The following is a 16886-nucleotide window of genomic DNA, read 5'->3' on the forward strand; positions in this document are numbered from 1 at the left end:
TCTACCTTATGCTGAATTTTATTCTTTTTTCTAAGATTTTATTTTTAAGGAATCTCTATACCCAGTGTGAGGCTTGAACTCACAACCCTGAGACCAAGAGTTCCACGCTCCACCATCAAGCCCACCAGGTACCCCTACACTGATTTTTGGTTCCTTTTTTGTTTCTGGCTCTTAGGGATTGACTATTACTCCTTGGGAATTTTAATTTTTAAAATTGTTTTTTCTTAGCTTTATGGAGGTATAATTTATGACCCATAAAATGAAGCCATTTTGAAGAGAGTTTAATTTTTAGTAAATATATAGAGCTAAATGTGTGCAATCATCACCACAAGCCAACACATTTCCACCACATCAAGAAAGTTCCCATCATGCCCACTGGGTCACTCGCCTCCATCCCCAGCCACAAGCAACCGATGATTTGCTTTCTATCTCTACAGCTTGCCCTTTCCGGACATTTCACATAGATGGAATTACTCAGTATGTGGTCTTTGGGGTCTGGCTTCTTCCATGTTTTTTGTTGCTGTTGAAGTTCATCCACGAAGCCTCTTTTTATTGCCGAGTATGGTGTTCTATTATATGTAAGAAATGCTCAGTAGCATGAGGCTGTAGGAGAATGTCAGTGATGAGCCACGACACAGACACTGGGATGGCTACAGTAAAACATGTGGCGGTGACAGGAGAAGGTAACAGGAGAAGGATGTGGAGAAACTGAACCCCCTGCTGGTGGGAATGTGGAGGGTACAACCAAACTGCATCTGGAAAGGGGAGGCAGTGTCTTAAAAAGTCAAACACAGGCTTACCAGCAACCCCACTCCTAGATATCTACTCAAGCCATAGGAAACACAGGTCCCCAGCAAGACTTGTACACGAATATTTACAGCAGCGTTATTCGTAATAGCCCCAAACTGCAAAAGCTCTAGTGTCCGTCCAATGGTGAGTCAATCAGATGTGGCATCTTCACACAACAGGATATGACTCGCAATGAAAGGGAAAGAAGTGGTGACACACAGTAGTTCCTTGAGTGCAGGAGGTTTTGTTTGCTTTGTTCACGGATGACCAGGGCACATAAGAGGTGCTCATAAAGTATAGGGTGAAGGGACAAGTCTTTAATCTGGCTCTCCCAAGTGAACAACGTAAATCACTTTATTAAATTTGAAGGGATTTTGTTACATTTTGGAAAATGGCCATATTTACAGTCATAAAAAATGCTCGAGAGAATACTGAAAGTAAGACTACAAAAATAATCTATATTAACAAGTTTGCCCTTCATACATGCTCTGCAACAGGATTCTCGTCGGGGCGGGTTTTAAAACCACCACGTACTGTTAGAGCTTCTGCTGTGACTCGAGGGAGATTACGGGAGATGGTATCTAAGGAAAAAAATAACCTGGCCAACAGCCACTGTAAACCTTAGCTGCAGTTTATTTTAAAAAGGCAAAAGGTTTTCCCAGTATTTACAGTCGATTTAAAGCTTTGAAATGGGATGGTAACTTCTAAATGGTAGACTGCCGACTGCCACAGGCGAGCATGGATGCAGAACGTTCATCAGAAACTTGAGGGTCAGCCCCCAACGCCACACACAGTTAGTAATTCTGCTCCTTGATTCAGCTGTTAAACGCGCAAGGGGAGGGCTTACTTTTGCAAGAGGAAAGAAAGTCTCCAGAAAGGTGATGCCTAGGTAGGTAGTTGACCAGGAGCCTTACGATTCATTCCGTTTCTTTTCTTTTAAAAATACATTTTCGGCACGCAACTTTTCTGTCTCCTGAGAAGTAAATTTTTAGAAAAGGAAAAGAAAAAAAGAATTAAGGCTCAAATGCTTACAGGAAGTTATTCTTTGCATTCATTAAGTTTATATTTCAAACTAAGACTACAATTTTCAATTTGTAAACTATTTATAACGTTAAATAAGAATCTGATTATGTTAGAGCCTGACAACGGACTGAATTATACTTGGAATAATAAGGACTGATATATTAATACTTTTTAATTCAGTAAGTTCCCCGAAGAAAGCATTTAAGTGATTCGATGATTAAATTAAACTTTAGTTAAACAATCATTCTAAGACCAGGCTCAGCATTATTCAGAGTACTTTTGAGAGCTTACCTCAGCGAGCCTGACGTTCTCCTTCTTCAGCCGCACGACGTATTGAATCTTCTGATGCAGGTTTTGGTGACCGACCAACTTCCCATTTTCCTCAGCAAGACACTCCACCTGCTTCCTTAACATTTCCATCTCCTGCAGGCAAACCAGTCCAGGGCGGGAAAATTAGTTGCTCTTAATTTTGCTTTTACCATCACGTTATTTCGTGCCTCCCAAGAGCACAGGGCGCCAGAGAGCCCAGGTTCCTGACTTTCATGACAGAGCAAGTCTGAACCACGGACACCCCCCTCCCAGATATGTCCTAAGCACACGAAAACAACCAACACACAAACACACCTGGAATATTCTCTCCTTTTCCTCATACAGTTCTTCCAGCTTTGATCTCAGTTGTTCCTTTTCTTCGAACGCTTTAGATTCCAAAGTTCTGGTTCGCTCGACTTCCTCGGCCATTCTAAGGCAGTCCATCTCTTTGTTCTGAAGGGCGCTCTGGACTTCTTCTAGGCTGTAACAGCAAATAGCGTTTTGTGGGATTCCAAAGGAACATAATTACAACAGTATTCAAATGAGACATTTTTCACCCAAGCCCAGAATTTTGATTTGAAAGCGTCACAAACACTCAGCCCTCCCCTAGTGACAGCATAGGGAGATAGCAAGGGGTGCAGATAGGCGTCTTTTGTTATTTTACCCAAGACTTTCCTTTTGGAAAACTTCTCAAACCATTTTTTAAAATGATAAAAAATTTAGAATGGAAACTTCTGGATTTGGCCTCTTTGGAGCAAATGTAATTTAAGTATTATGACAGTCTGCATGGTTATATTCAATGCCCCATATCTTAATTCTTTTGGATTTCAAAAACTGGTTCTCAGACCATAGGACACCAGTCATTTCTTCAAGGGTGTGCTATTCAGAATTCATACGCTATACAACTATCAATTGAAAAGAAAAACGAGGAACAAAGTTACCATGGAATTACATAGAACTATACTGCTTTAATAAAATTGTATGAATCCTATAAGCTCTCCAAAAGAAACAAGTACTTTTTACTGCATTTTTATGCATATGGAATAGAATGATTACTTAAGGACATCATACTCAGAATTTAATATGCCATTTAAGACAAGCTAATTTCAGGAGCAGTGTTCTCAGACTACAGTCCGTGGAACCTCAGAAGAACAGCATGGGGAGGAGGCACTGATGTTCTCCCTGGTTCACTTGGAGCTGTTCTACATTTGTCTTGTGTACTTTGCTTTAGTTTGATGAAATTTCTGTGGCACAGCAGACCCTGCTGCTGCTTACCCAACAACCAATCCCTTGCTGTTTCTTTGCTTATAAAAACTCATTTTATTTGGGGGGAAAAAAAGAAAAAAAAGAAAAAGAAGCAGCAGCACACCCAGTTCCCAAGTGTTGGTAAAAAATAAACTGGTCTAGTCTAAGCCTGGTTTCTTCAACCTACTGCCAGATACTGGTTTCCTCAGCTTGCCTGGAGGGGTGTTAATTCTGGCAGCGAAGCACAGGCTGATTCTTGGGGGCTAATAGGACTTTTTGCCCCCTTGACAAAAGAAAGCCCTTTTGAACCCACCTCACTACAAGCTGTGATCCTCTTGTTTATGACATTTGGGGCTATGGCAGCCATTTTGTGGCCAAGAGGACACAAGCAAGGGTGCCGAAAGCAGAAGAATGGGAAGGGTATGGGTCCCTGATGGCATCACTGAGTCAGTGCACCTCCAGACCTCTTGTGATATGAAATTAAGCATCTCCTGCCTACACCAGTTAGCATGGAATTCAGTTCCTTGTAGCTTTTTAATGCATCCTCACATACACAAATAGATAACATTATGGTGAGAATCACTGCTGTAGGTTGGGACTGATAAAACTGGGTGTGCCACTTTCTAGTGTGTGCTTCCCTGGCCCACAGTGTGAGGTCCTCTATCTTCTAGGGACAGTGTATCACTGGAGACACTTGGTTCCTAGATTATGAAATAAATTACATGCCAACTTACAGAGCTTTTATTCTTTTTGCTAGAAGGTCTAAAATGGCTATTATTTCTAAAATAGCTGCAATTCTACAAACCGTACAGCTGGATTCTCACAGATCCTGTAAGTGATCCGCACTTCTACCCTAGCTCTCCAATGACCACCTGTCTGGGAGCCAGTCCCTAAACTGCTTGTATGTACAGCAAAGTATGGAACAAGCTCTGTTCCACATCTATACTCTTTGATACTATAAAGCAGATGACTGGGTAACAAATCGTTTACAAAATGGGTGGTCTTTGTCAGCTGATCATGAAAAAGAATTTTTGTCTGGGGCACCTGGGTGGCTCAGTCAGTTGAACGTCTGCCTTTGGCTCAGGTCATGATCCCAGGGTCCTGGGATCGAACCCCACATTGGGCTCCCTGCTCAGTGGGGAGTCTGCTTCTCCCTCTCCCTCTGCTGCTCCTCCTGCTTGTGCTCTCTCGCGCACTCCCTCTCCCTGTCAAATAAATAAATAAAACTTAAAAAGATTTTGTTTATTTATTTGACAGGGAGAGAGACAGCACAAGCAGGGGGAATGGGAGAGGGAGAAGCAGACTCCCCACTGAGCAGGGAGCCCAATGTGGGGTTCGATCCCAGGACCCTGGGATCATGACCTGAGCCAAAGGCAGATGCTTAATGACTGAACCACCCAGGCGCCCCAATAAATAAAATCTTAAAAAAAAAAAAAAAAGAATTTTTGATGACAGATCGCTATGTAATTTTTGACATACTAACTTGGATGGAGTTCAAATAACTGCATGACAGGATTCTAACAAAATTCCTTCTGTTGCCATTTACTTACTGTGTGAATAAAATTTCTCAGCACTTATAGCTATAAAAACAGAAAGTAGGAACAGAGGTGATACTGAATATTGTCTCATTCCAGAATTAAGTATAACAGAATAATGAGTAATTGAAGCAAAAGCATGAAGATAAAATGCACTGGGAGATGCATTTCCACTTAAATTTTACTATGTATAATAATCTATAAAAACTTATAATAAATTTAGGACACTGTGATTAATAATAATTGTAATGAAAACTCAATCCAGAAGAAATACAGCACTAGAGCCAGCCATACAAATACAAATTACTTCCCATTTGTATATATATTTTTGTTGCCCAGGTATATAATAGGGTAATCAACAAAAAATTTCCCACTTTATTAAATTAGGATATAATTCTGTGTTGTAAGAACGGAACGGACACTCCATTTGAAAGGAAAAAGGAACAATGTGCAATCTTAGGTTTAGGAACTTGTTCCTGTATTGTGAAATGGATAGAAAGTAGCAGGTCAGTTGGATACTTTTAGGAGAACACCACCGGAGCTTTACTTCTGTGGCCAGTTCAAGGTGAGACTTTTGATAGGACAATGGCCGGAACAAAACCGGTGATGTGTCAGAAGTGGGATCTGAACCCCACCTCCATGCAGAAACCAGAAATCCAGACCACAAGAAGCAGGAGCTGGAGTCTGGCACCCGAGACCGTTTGGCCATCCTGACACCAAGAACTTTATTCCTTCCTAAATGGCACTATTTTCCGTATGTGAGAACTTCCATGCTTTGCATCAATTTAAACTTCCAATGAGAAACTTTAGACATAAAGTCAACCCCAAAAATGTGCACGAGGGTATGTGGTATTTCAAAATTCTTTCAGGAGGTTTAACAAGTGAAAATGTCTGAGGCCCTCTTCTCTGGATGAATATCTATTCAGAGTGCACTATCTTTCTAATTTTTTACCATTGTATTTGTTAATACCAAACAGTTTACATATTTTGAACTTGACAGAAAATACAGTATATCTTGCTCATCTAAGAATGAGGCAGTTTATAAGATTACATTAATATGAAAACTAGATGAATGAATTAAAATCCTGTTTACAGAACACATGTAAAGAGACCCAAGGTCAAGACCAGAAGAAATCAAGATTATTGATCTATGGGCCTCAGGGGGCCTCAAGGTTTTAAATCAGAGGAAACCAGAAGATGGAAAGGAGTTCCCTGCCTTGTAGACATTGTATTTCTTCCATTAGAGGAGAAGAAAGAAAACTACAAGAACTTGAATTACAAAACAGCACACTTACTCTGTTTTCATTTTCAGCATTTCTTCAACTAATTTATTCTGTAAGAAGATAAAAAGAAAGAGATGGCTTAAGTTTTTACCACTGCTAAGAAAAAGATTGGTGGTAAGTAGTCCACTCTCCCTCATGGTAATGAGATCAATTAAACCAACATCCTTTTCCACATCCCAACGGTGCACCCAGAAAGGGGGCGCCTGTCTCTTCAGACTTCACGCGTTGTGCCCTGGGAGGCCTTCCACGGGCACCCTATACCTGCTTCTATTCTAAATGGAAAACTCCGTGTGGGGATGCGGGCAGGGGGCTAACTGCTGAAACACGAAGACAAATTCACTCTTAATCATCAATGATGTCTGAATACTGAAGGTAAATATCAAACTTAACAGTGGGAATACAGAAGAGACAGAAATTTCAAGAGTAAAATGGTTTCTAAAATCTATAACCACAAATGCTAAGTAGAAAAGCATTTCTCAGACAAGAAACATAACTATTACATTTAAAAAAAAAAAAAAAGCCATACTTTAGCAAGTCTTTCTTTGATCATTTCTTCTTGTTCTTTCTTCAGCTGTTGCTGATCTGGATGATTCTGTCCACTGCAGAGATGAAAAAGGGAGGATGCGGAAACGCAGTTAGGCATATCCACGTATCAGTTTCCTATCTGCTGTAGCAGCAATGCCAAGTTATGCTAGCTTGAAAGCAATGCAAAGCTAACTCCGGTGATTAAGTCAAGTTAGCACGGTTCACAAATGTGATTGATATATGGGGATCAAATAAGGCACCCCCCCGGAATTCAGGATGCCTCCCATACAAAAATGAAACGAACAGAGCTGGGAAATCCAATCGAGGCCTGGTGGAAAGTAAAGTAGAAATGGAGCCAAGAGCGGCATCACAAGAAGATCAAATGGGAGCAAAAGGGGGCTGAGACCGGCGGTCCAGGAGCCTGGTGATCAGCTGGCAGGGGGCATCTCTGGGTGTGGGGAGGGTTCCTCAGGCCGGTCTAGCACAGGGAGCCCCAACGCCCCCTTGCTTGGATTTCATGGTCAGCTGGCAATTTTCTGATGGTACTCTGGCGTCCCATGTATCCTGACACCAGGAAGGGGATTCCCTGAGTACCAGACATAAATCTTTTCATGGAAAAGGAATGCTCCTCTATGTAAAGGAAATTACATTCTGGATGATGCATCAGTATCCTGTGAATTTGATTAATGGGAGTCCATCTCTGTGAGCTTGACCAGGGCAGGATCATACATTGAGTTTCTGTGGACAGCCCCTTCACCAAGGGGACATCCCCCAAGGAGAACCTGCCTGGATGCCACAGACTCCTCTAGAAATATCTGTCACTGATGAGCAAAAGATCGTTTCTTGAAGGAAAACAGAAGGTCCAGTAGTTTCTTTCAATTAATGAATCTGGCAGCCTAGACAGAAATGGTAATGAGACCTCAGTGAGGAAAATACCCGAAACCATTAGAGAAGTGTTTTCTATGTTCTAATCCAAGAGTAGGTAAACTTTTTTTTGTCAAGAACCAGACAGAAAATATTCTAGGCCTTGGGAGCCATGGGGGTCCCTGTCACAGCTCTTCCTCTTGGCTGCTGTGATGTCAATGCAATATTTAAATGAAAGGATGTGACTACGCTCCAATAAAACTTTCTTGACCAGACACACTGTGGGCTTGATCTGACCCCTGAGCCACAGTTTTCTCCCACTCTGGTCTTTCAGGAATGAGGTTCTGTATGGCTCCTCATATGGGACATGTAGCTATGAAACAGAGTATTTTAAAAACGTTCCATGTTCCATGATTAAACTAGCTCTTGATAAAAGACCGTGTACCAAGTACAGTGATTTCTTTACATGGGGGTGGAGCATGTGGACAGCAGGTGGGCAGACTGAGGACCACCTGCATCACAATCAGCTGGGAGGGGCAGGGCTACTAAATCGAGCATCTCCAATGTTCCCTGACACTTGAAGAGAAGCATTCTGGAATAGACTGTTGGCACAGCCACCGCTACCGTCCTCAAGCATCTGTTGTCTTCGCTAGGTTTTGGACAGTGCATCTCGGGGCTGCTTCTGGACAGGGAAGGGGAGTGTGTCTGCCCAAGACCTACCGGCAACGGTAGGAACAGCAGGCACCCCTGATCTTGGAAGCTGAATTCAGCCAGGGCCTCCATCCCACAAGGAGAGCCCCTGTGATTCACTTCAACTTGCTGCATTCTTGTCCAGGCCACCCTCCTCTCAAGTCCTTCTTGGGAAGTTCACAGAAGGGCAGGATCATAACTCTACCTTGTATACCTAATATCTGCCACTTACTGAGTGCCACCCCTCGGCCAAGCACTGTAACCAGCACTTTACCCAGGTTATTTTCAGTCTTTAAAACACCTTGTGAGATAGAGCCATCATTTTCCTCATTTTATGGCTCAGGAAACTGAGGCACTAGAAGTTAAAAACTGTGTCCAAAGTCACAGGACTTTCAGGTGTCAGAGACAGGACAGAGCCCAGGTGTGACTGCCCATGACACTATGCCGTCCCATTAGCAAATACAACCAGAAAATGGTCATAGCTAAAGGCAAACCACATGCACAAATACCCAAACCCAAGGGAGCGCTCCTCTGGAAAGCTCCTTCCTGCGCAGGAGCATTCCACGGACCATGGGTCATGAAGCAAAATCACCTGGTAGGAAACCCTTCCTTTTCTGCTGGACCTCTGACACCTTGTCTCGTCGAGGTCATAACTTCCCCACCCCACGCCCCTTTCCCCTCAAATAGCAGTAGACAGTTTGGTTCAAATGTTTCCCATGCTTGAAATTCATTTCAATAGCTCTACAACAATGCAACGTTAGCAGGGCTGGCAAGATCATGAAGGCCTTATTCTCCCATCCTGGAAGAAGCAGCCCCCCCCCCACCAGACCTGACTCAAAAGCAACCAACGGGGCTTCCCCTGGACTAGCGGCGAACACCGTGCACACTGTGAAACCAATTCCAACCACTTTCCCCTACCCACACCCAGGCAGGCCACGATTTAGCCCACAGAGTCCTGGTGGCTCTTTCTCACCTGTTGTTCTTTTCCCTTTCAAGATCATCCAGCTGACTTTGCAGGAGCCAGTTTCTCTCTCGCAACTGCTCGGCTTCCACGCGGAGGCTTTCCATTTCACACAACTGCTCCTAGTAAGACATCAAATCGTGTCTTTTCAGAAAACACGTTAGAGGAGGCATGATTCCGCTCCCCAAAGCCACACATGAGACACATATTCATATTTGAAGCTCCTGCTAGGCACAGAACACTGCCCTGGGTATCGCTGGATAAAAAGGAGATTATGACAAGCTCTTGGGGGCCTGGAACTATGACTCCTTTTCATACCCACAGTGTGTTAAACGTCTCTCAACAATACCACATAATTCATTAAAATCCCTTTATGAGAAAAGACGTTCAAAAGTCCCTACTTTGGTAAATGTTCTATTTGATTCTCTTTAATAAATTCTAATTTAGAAAAACCTGATGTAAGGAATATAGTCAATAACAGAGTAATAACTTTGTCTGGTGACAGATGGTAGCCCCACCTGTGGCGGGCACAGCGTAACGGGTGGAACTGTCAAATCGCTGCGTTGTACGTAGTGTCCAACGGATGCGCCACAGCCCGTCACTCAAAATCCTTAAGTGAACTCTAATTTGAAAATCATGAGCATAACCATCCAAAAGAAATAAATACTTGTCTGCAAGGAGTGTCCTTTCTCCTTTACTTCTACTTGTCCACTGTTTCTTTTAACCTGACCCAATTTCTTCCCAGTCCTAAAATCATGCCAGTCTGGGTAGCAGCCACATTCCTGGGATAGCAGCATACTGACAGCTGCCCTAAATAAAAAAGCAAAGAATGATCCCCTAAAGTTAAGAGAGATGCTGTCTTCCGGTACTTTCTGTCCCTTGGTTACAGCGAGCTCATTTTGTTCCTAAACAAAAACTGCAGAGCAACAGCCTCACAGGCTAACTGCAATCTTCTCCGAAGCACCCCATCCGCTCTACCCACACCCCTCCGCACCCACACACCACCCACCCCGGTGCTCCTCCACACACCTCCCGCCCCTCAATGCTCCTCCAAACACACTCTCCCCACGTATAATCACCGTACCCTCAAGTCCCTGGGCAAAACCCAAACCAAAACAAAACCAGAAGGAAGTTTAAAGGAAGGGCAAACAAGAGAAGAGTATTTTTAACTATCATAGACAAAAGCAAATCTCCCTCATACATAAAGAATGCCTACAAATCATTAAGGAAAAGTCCAACAATAGAAAGATGGGCGAAGGCTACAGGTCAGAGAAACAGAAAAACCAAAAATGCTCCATCTTATTCCTAATAAGAAAAATACAAATTTATAACTGTAGTGAGAGAGCGTGCCCTCTCTACGAAACGGGCAAGGATCTAAGTCAGGCAGCACTGTGATCGGAGTAGCTGGTACGGCCCGGGTATGATACCATCATAAAAACCAAATGGGCAGGGAGATAATGCTTCCAGATGTGGTTACATATGGGAACCTGGCTACAGTGGGAGCCCCCAGGGACGGTCACCTAGGCAGTGTGGAGTCGGCAGGGGAGGAAGGCTTTTCTGTGTACCCTTTAGTTCTGTGCCTTTTGAATTTTGTATCGTCAGTAACCATGAAAGATACTATGTTACTCATTTATTTTGGATACTGTGTCTTTTCAAAGATTAGGTTTATGGGAAAAAAATCATCCAATTACCTTTATTCTGAGGATTTCAGCATTTTTGACTTCCCTGTCTTCGTTTAGCTTTGTTACAAGGTGTTGCAGAGAAATCTTAGAGGCTCTTCCATCTTCTATCTCTTGTTCTTGTGTTTCCAGGAGTTTTGCCAAATGTGTTTGAAAATGAGGTGGTGTTTTAGGGCTCTACGATAAAATTAAATGTCATCTGAATACTCGATTAAGTGAGGTTTCACAAAGATTTCACTGTAAATGTATATGCCAAGCGCACAGAGAACACTCAGCTGTTCACCTTATTATTCTAATTCCTGTCCAAGTAAAACAAACAAAACACCGGTACCTTTTCATCAAGCAAAAAGCAGAAAAGGTGTTGGCGAAAATCTCTCTCTCTAAACAAAAAAACGAAGCTACGGTCTTCGTAATTTCCAAACTTTTATCACCCACGAAACTTCATTCTTTCCCGCAGCGCGCTCTTTTTCTGACAAGTACCTGGGGATACTCGGCAGCAGAATCCATCACGTGTTCGAGCTGTCTCATTTTGAAGTTATATTCATTCTTTTTCTGTTCTACTTCCTCCTTCTTCTGGTTCAGCTGGGAAAATTGAACAGAGGCGAGATGATGCGTTAGAAAATCATATGGGGCCCATGGTCCTGTTAGAACAGGCAAGCTGCCCGAGGTAGGAGGATACAGACTTCACGCTATTTTGTCAGGACTTCAGTAATAACCTGAAAAGCAGTAAGGTATTAAAAGCAGCCCAGACCACAGCAATGTTTACAGCTGTAAACGTCTGTGCACCTTGGTTGCTGCTCTCTGACCCTCTCGTCTCCTGCTCTCTCCCAGACTTTATTTACAGTGTTTAAAAAAACTTTTTTAAGCTTCACAGGTAATCAAAGGGTCATGTGGGGAAAATAAAATATAAAACAAAAGCCAACAAGAGGACAAAAGTAAGCCATAACCTTGCCCCAGAGGTTAGAACTTACTGGTGCACGCTGGGGGTCCGGGGGTAGGCAGAGAGGCAGCCAAGCAAGTCAGAACCCATGTAAGCAGCCGAGTCGCTGAGAGCCCGCAGCGCAGCCGACCCACCTAAGCGCCTCCTCTTGGAGGAGCCGAGGCCCTGGGTCTCACCTCGTGCTGAAGTTCTTGGATCAGGGCCTCCTTCCTGGTCATCTCCTCCTGCGCGGACTGCAGCAGCTCCGAGTGCTTCTTCGAGGCTTCCGTGAGCATGTTCAGCTGCTCAGTGGCATGGGCCAGGTCCTCGCAGAGCATATCCCTCTGTCAGGGGACAATCCCCACAAAGGAAGAGTCCTTTCTTAACTGGGTACTCCACTAAGGATTTGCAAATCACTGCTATGTGTAATTTTAAAAGTTAAGGAAGTTTTAAGAAAGAACTTTTTTTTTTTTTTTGCTTATGGGCGAATCCATTCCAAAGCAAACCAAGCAGTTAATATTTAAGTGAACGGGTCTAAAGAGAAATATTACAGGCAATTCATACAGGTCTCCCTATTGGGGTTTGATTGTATTCTACCTCTTTCCCCTAACATCGAACCTTTCCCCTCACCCCCAGGATCTCAAAGTTGATCACTCTTCCCTTAGGAGGACTCCAGATACAGGTCTCGTCCTTACCCGCTGTCTGACCAATTGACTCTAGTCATTTATACATTGGAAGATAAAGAGCTGTAAAGATGAGTGCCCTCAGCCCATTGGGGGAGGGGCTGGGCTGTCACCAGAGAGTGATACATAGTCATAGGCCGTCATCGTTTCAGGGGAGTAGCTTGATGGAAAGTGGCAGAGAGAATTAAGTGTCCTGTGGGTTGCATACCTAATTCCTATGTACACAGCATGCAAGCCCTACCAAGTTAGAGCAGAATCTGCTCACTCTAACTTTCCAAATGTGCGTGCGTATACGTACATATATATATTAACTTATATAACTACATATGAATTAACATGTGCAATATTATAATATAGAGATACGTACATATATGTTATGTACACGTCACATACAATAATAATGTATATGTGTGTACGCATGTAAATGATATGCCACGAGTGCGTGGGAAAATGTGATACATCAGGTACACATGCACACATAGATACCCGATGTACCGCGAACATTTTTCCATGTATTCACTCTTCTATCCTATCATTTTTCCTGGGGTGGGCTCGACTTCATCTTATGAATGCACCACAGTTCAACCCATCGCTGAATATTTTGGCTGATTTGAATTTTTCACTATTATATGCCTCATATTCTCACATCTAGATTATTTCTTTAGGCTAATTTCTAAAAGTGCAAAAAAATGAAAGCTGGGTATTACCAGACCAGCTCCCCAAAGGCTGAACGCAAGCTTCACCGGAAGTGGAAGTCATCACCCTTCTCTGCGTATCTTCCTTAGATCTTAATATTTACCAGTCTCACCTTCCTTTTCCTGGATTTTACCCCTGTTATTACTTATTATTCCCTTATTATTAGTCTCACCTTCCTTTTCCTGGATTTTACCCCTCTTTTAATCTCCTTGGATTGTATATATGTTAGCAGCTTCGAGTCCCTTCTGGGCTACAGGATGACATAATTACAAATTACTGGGTATATTGGCCTTGGATATCTATCCCCACAGGTTCTCAACGCTCAAAACTACTGTGTATAAAATGTATTTCACTAACTCGCTCCAGGCCTCTATTCGTCCATCTCAGGGGTATAACAGAACCAGCTTCGGTCACTGTGGCTGCCGCCCTTGGTGGCCACTCTGACTGCTCCTGCCGCCACAGCACCTGTCCTCTGGGCACCGGCACCTGTCGGCAGTACTTCCGAGGCACTGCTCAGTTCTAACTCGCCCTACATCCCCACCAGCACCTCTGGGCCCGGCCTCAACGCCTCTGGCCTGGGCTAAAGTCCACACCACCCCGGTTTCCTAAAAGATACAGCCCATGTTCCTCGAGACCCTCCGTGACACAGACTCCCCCACCTCCAGCCGGACATGCCCCACCACCCCCCTTGCTGGGGACGCTCCACTCCACAAACACCCACAGCTGCCAAGCTTCCCTCCCCCAGCAAAGTCTTGTACAAGTCTTATCTCCTCTGGGAAGCGCTCTGGAATTCTCCAAGCATAATCACTCCCCTCCTCCCCTTCCTGTGCTCCCAGGTCATTGATTACACCTAAATACAACTAACTCTTAATCTAGATGGCATATTTTGAGGTAAGTAACAGTGTTTCAATCATTCGTCCGTTCCCAAATGCCAAGCCAGGCAAGGATGTATGGTAGGTGGGCTCAATTTGTTGAGTTTGTTTCATGGGTAGCATAGTTTAGCAAGAAAACTTTATTTTTCTTTTCTTTTTTTTTTTTCCAAAGACTTTATGTATTTATTTGAGAGAGAGAGAGAGCGTGAGAAAGAGCACAAGCAAGGGAGGGGCGGAGGGAGAGAGAGAAGCAGACTCCCCACTAAGCGAGGAGCCCGATGTGGGGCTCCATCCCAGGACCCTGGGATCATGACCTTAACCAACTGAGCCACCCAGGCACCCCAAGAAAACTTTATTTCTAAAGCAACCACAGAGCAGTATACTCAGTGGGTTACTGTCCGTGTGAAAAAAGGAAAACTAAATGTATATGAGATTTGCCTAAAATGTCTCTGGAAGGATAACACGAGGGAATGTTTTATATAATTATATAACTGCTTTATATAATTTGGATTTTGAACCATGTGACAACAGCATGGCTTAATATTTAAAAAAGAAAAATTTATACCAACAACAAAAAAAATTAAAACCTACTTTAGCTAAAACACAAGAGCCAAGCCTGAGGTTAACGTGTTGCCCAGCCCCTTCTTTGCCCCCTGCTGCTGCCACCCTACTGAGTAAACACAGCTTCCACTCTGCTCCCCTTCGAGAAGACGGTCAGTTCCAGGAACTTACCAGGTGTCAGCACAAATGAATGAAAATCAATCAACCGGATAAAAGATAACAATTTTAATGTTACCTACTAATGGCCTAACTACCCTAGGGAAACAGCTCTAGTTAAGACTTATTCTTTCAAAAAGCCCTCTATTTCTTTATTAGTAACCTCCCCACACGCGTATATATATCAACATCGACAAGGGAAAGAGCCAGAAAAGAGTCCGGTTGTGTTAACATCTACCTCTATGTCCTCAGAGAGTATTCTCAGTCTAAGGGCTTCTTTCAGATCCAGAATCTCCACTTCCTGTTTCTTAATCAACACTTTGCTCTCCTCCTTGTCAGCCAAAGCAGAGTTGTATTTGCACTGCAAAAAAGAAAGTTATGATCCAAGAGCTGTCTGCTTTACTGTGTTTTTCTTTTCAAGATTTTATTTATTTACTCAAGAGATAGAAAGAGCACAAGCAGGGGGAGGGGCAGAGGGAGAGGGACAAACAGACCCCTTGCTGAGCAGGGAGCCCAACACCGGACTTGATCCCCATCCGGCACCACGAGATCATCACCTGAGCCAAAGGCAGAGGCTTAACACACTGAGCCACCCAAGCGCCCCTACTGTGTTTATTTTTAGATTAAAATAACAAGGAGTCTGAGCTCCAAGGTGACGATGAGATTACCACAAATCATTCAGTAACTACTTGTTGGATAAACGAATGGAAGAGTAAGTGCCCGAATGGTGAAGAGACATCAAAAAGCCCCATAAGTACCAGTGAAAACACATCCAGGTTTTGGGTTTTGGTTTTTTGGTAATCCCTACACCCAACGTGGGGCTCAAACTCACAACTCATCAAGAGGCGCACACTCCACTGACTGAGCCAGCCCGGCGCCCCATCTTATTATCACACCTTTATCAGGAGACTGCCTTTAGCAAACAAATGTGGAGAACAGCAGGCTCCCTTTGTAGCAGAGGAATGAGGAACGTGGACAAAAACCTTCACCTTGACCGAAGAGAGGAGGAAGCACCAACATTCCACTTAGATATGCGCAAGGGAAAGTAGTTACTTGAGGAACGTAGTAACTTGCTGAGGTCAGAAAGTCCAACAGGGGCAGAGCTCACTATATGTGAATGTCTCTGAACTGAACCAAAATGTGTCATTGTTTTTTCTTGAAGCAATTAAGGAACACCACATACCCTTAACTATCACAGACCACAGCCGGTCTATTTCTGATTAGCAGTTCCCAACCGGTACACACAGAACACTGCTCCCCGGTGGGGGCCATCCGGGCAAGGCCGCAGCCTGTGCTGCCTCCCAGAGGCGCACTGCACGGGGACATAGTAGGGGCTCTGTTATAGTAGGGGCTCTGTTAAGTTCTGCAAATCCAGAAACCTGTGGAACTTCAACTAGCATTGCCGAACCAATGTGACCACAGAAATCTTTTTTCTGGTGGAGCATTTGTTAAACTCTTGAGGAATCTGTGAAGTGTGGCATCTCGTCAGTGACAGAACTTACACTTATGTCCTTCAGTTCTTGCTTCAGGGTGTCTATGGTTTCTGTTTTCTCACAGACCGATGTTCTCAGCTCCTGGACCTGGCTCATGAGGTCAGCTACCACTTCCTGACGAGGACAGAAACAATATGTTCATACCCAATGACATTAAGGAGGAGAACATTTTTAAAACAACAAATAATTTGTCTTTCCTAATGACAATAAGAGAAGTCAATTTTATTTTAGCAAAACATGTCACCTTAGATTATTATCAATTTATATTTTAATGGCTTTATACTATTTTACTGAATCATTTGCTCTGGTTTTTCTGAATGAATTAGAGGTACGTATATAAGGAATTTATGCCCAATTTTACACTTGGACATACATATTTTATTTACTATGAAACAGCAGGGAGTCAGTTTGTATTATGGGACTCAGAGCCAACAAGAGAGGGTCCTACTGACAGCATCCTAGTTAAAAGGCGCAGAATGTTTCAGACACAGTGCCATCAGAAGCGATAGAGCAGTTTGCTCTTGCAGTTACGTGGAGAATTAACTTAAATGGAAGACTTCCTTCTCTGGCAACCTCGGAAGATGAACAAGGCCTAAGTGTCTA

The 16886-nt window shown here is 43.4% G+C and overlaps 1 protein-coding gene across 1 annotated transcript in view; it reads right to left on the minus strand.

The window, feature by feature from the left end:
- Positions 1-1402: 1402 nt before the first annotated feature.
- Positions 1403-16886, minus strand: part of KIF15 (kinesin family member 15) — a 65086-nt gene continuing 49602 nt past the window's right edge. Inside the window, exons 25-35 of the mRNA XM_008703905.1 lie at positions 16293-16397; positions 15029-15151; positions 12020-12166; positions 11384-11485; positions 10916-11080; positions 9237-9346; positions 6711-6783; positions 6197-6234; positions 2437-2602; positions 2104-2235; positions 1403-1762 (exon numbers count right to left, since the gene is read on the minus strand). Of these exons, the coding sequence (XP_008702127.1) occupies positions 1700-1762; positions 2104-2235; positions 2437-2602; positions 6197-6234; positions 6711-6783; positions 9237-9346; positions 10916-11080; positions 11384-11485; positions 12020-12166; positions 15029-15151; positions 16293-16397 (1224 nt within the window). The 3' untranslated portion in view covers positions 1403-1699. The remainder of the gene's footprint in view (positions 1763-2103; positions 2236-2436; positions 2603-6196; positions 6235-6710; positions 6784-9236; positions 9347-10915; positions 11081-11383; positions 11486-12019; positions 12167-15028; positions 15152-16292; positions 16398-16886) is intronic.

This window comes from Ursus maritimus, unplaced genomic scaffold, assembly GCF_017311325.1.
Source record: "Ursus maritimus isolate PB19 unplaced genomic scaffold, ASM1731132v1 scaffold_14, whole genome shotgun sequence".
Lineage (NCBI taxonomy): Eukaryota > Metazoa > Chordata > Mammalia > Carnivora > Ursidae > Ursus > Ursus maritimus.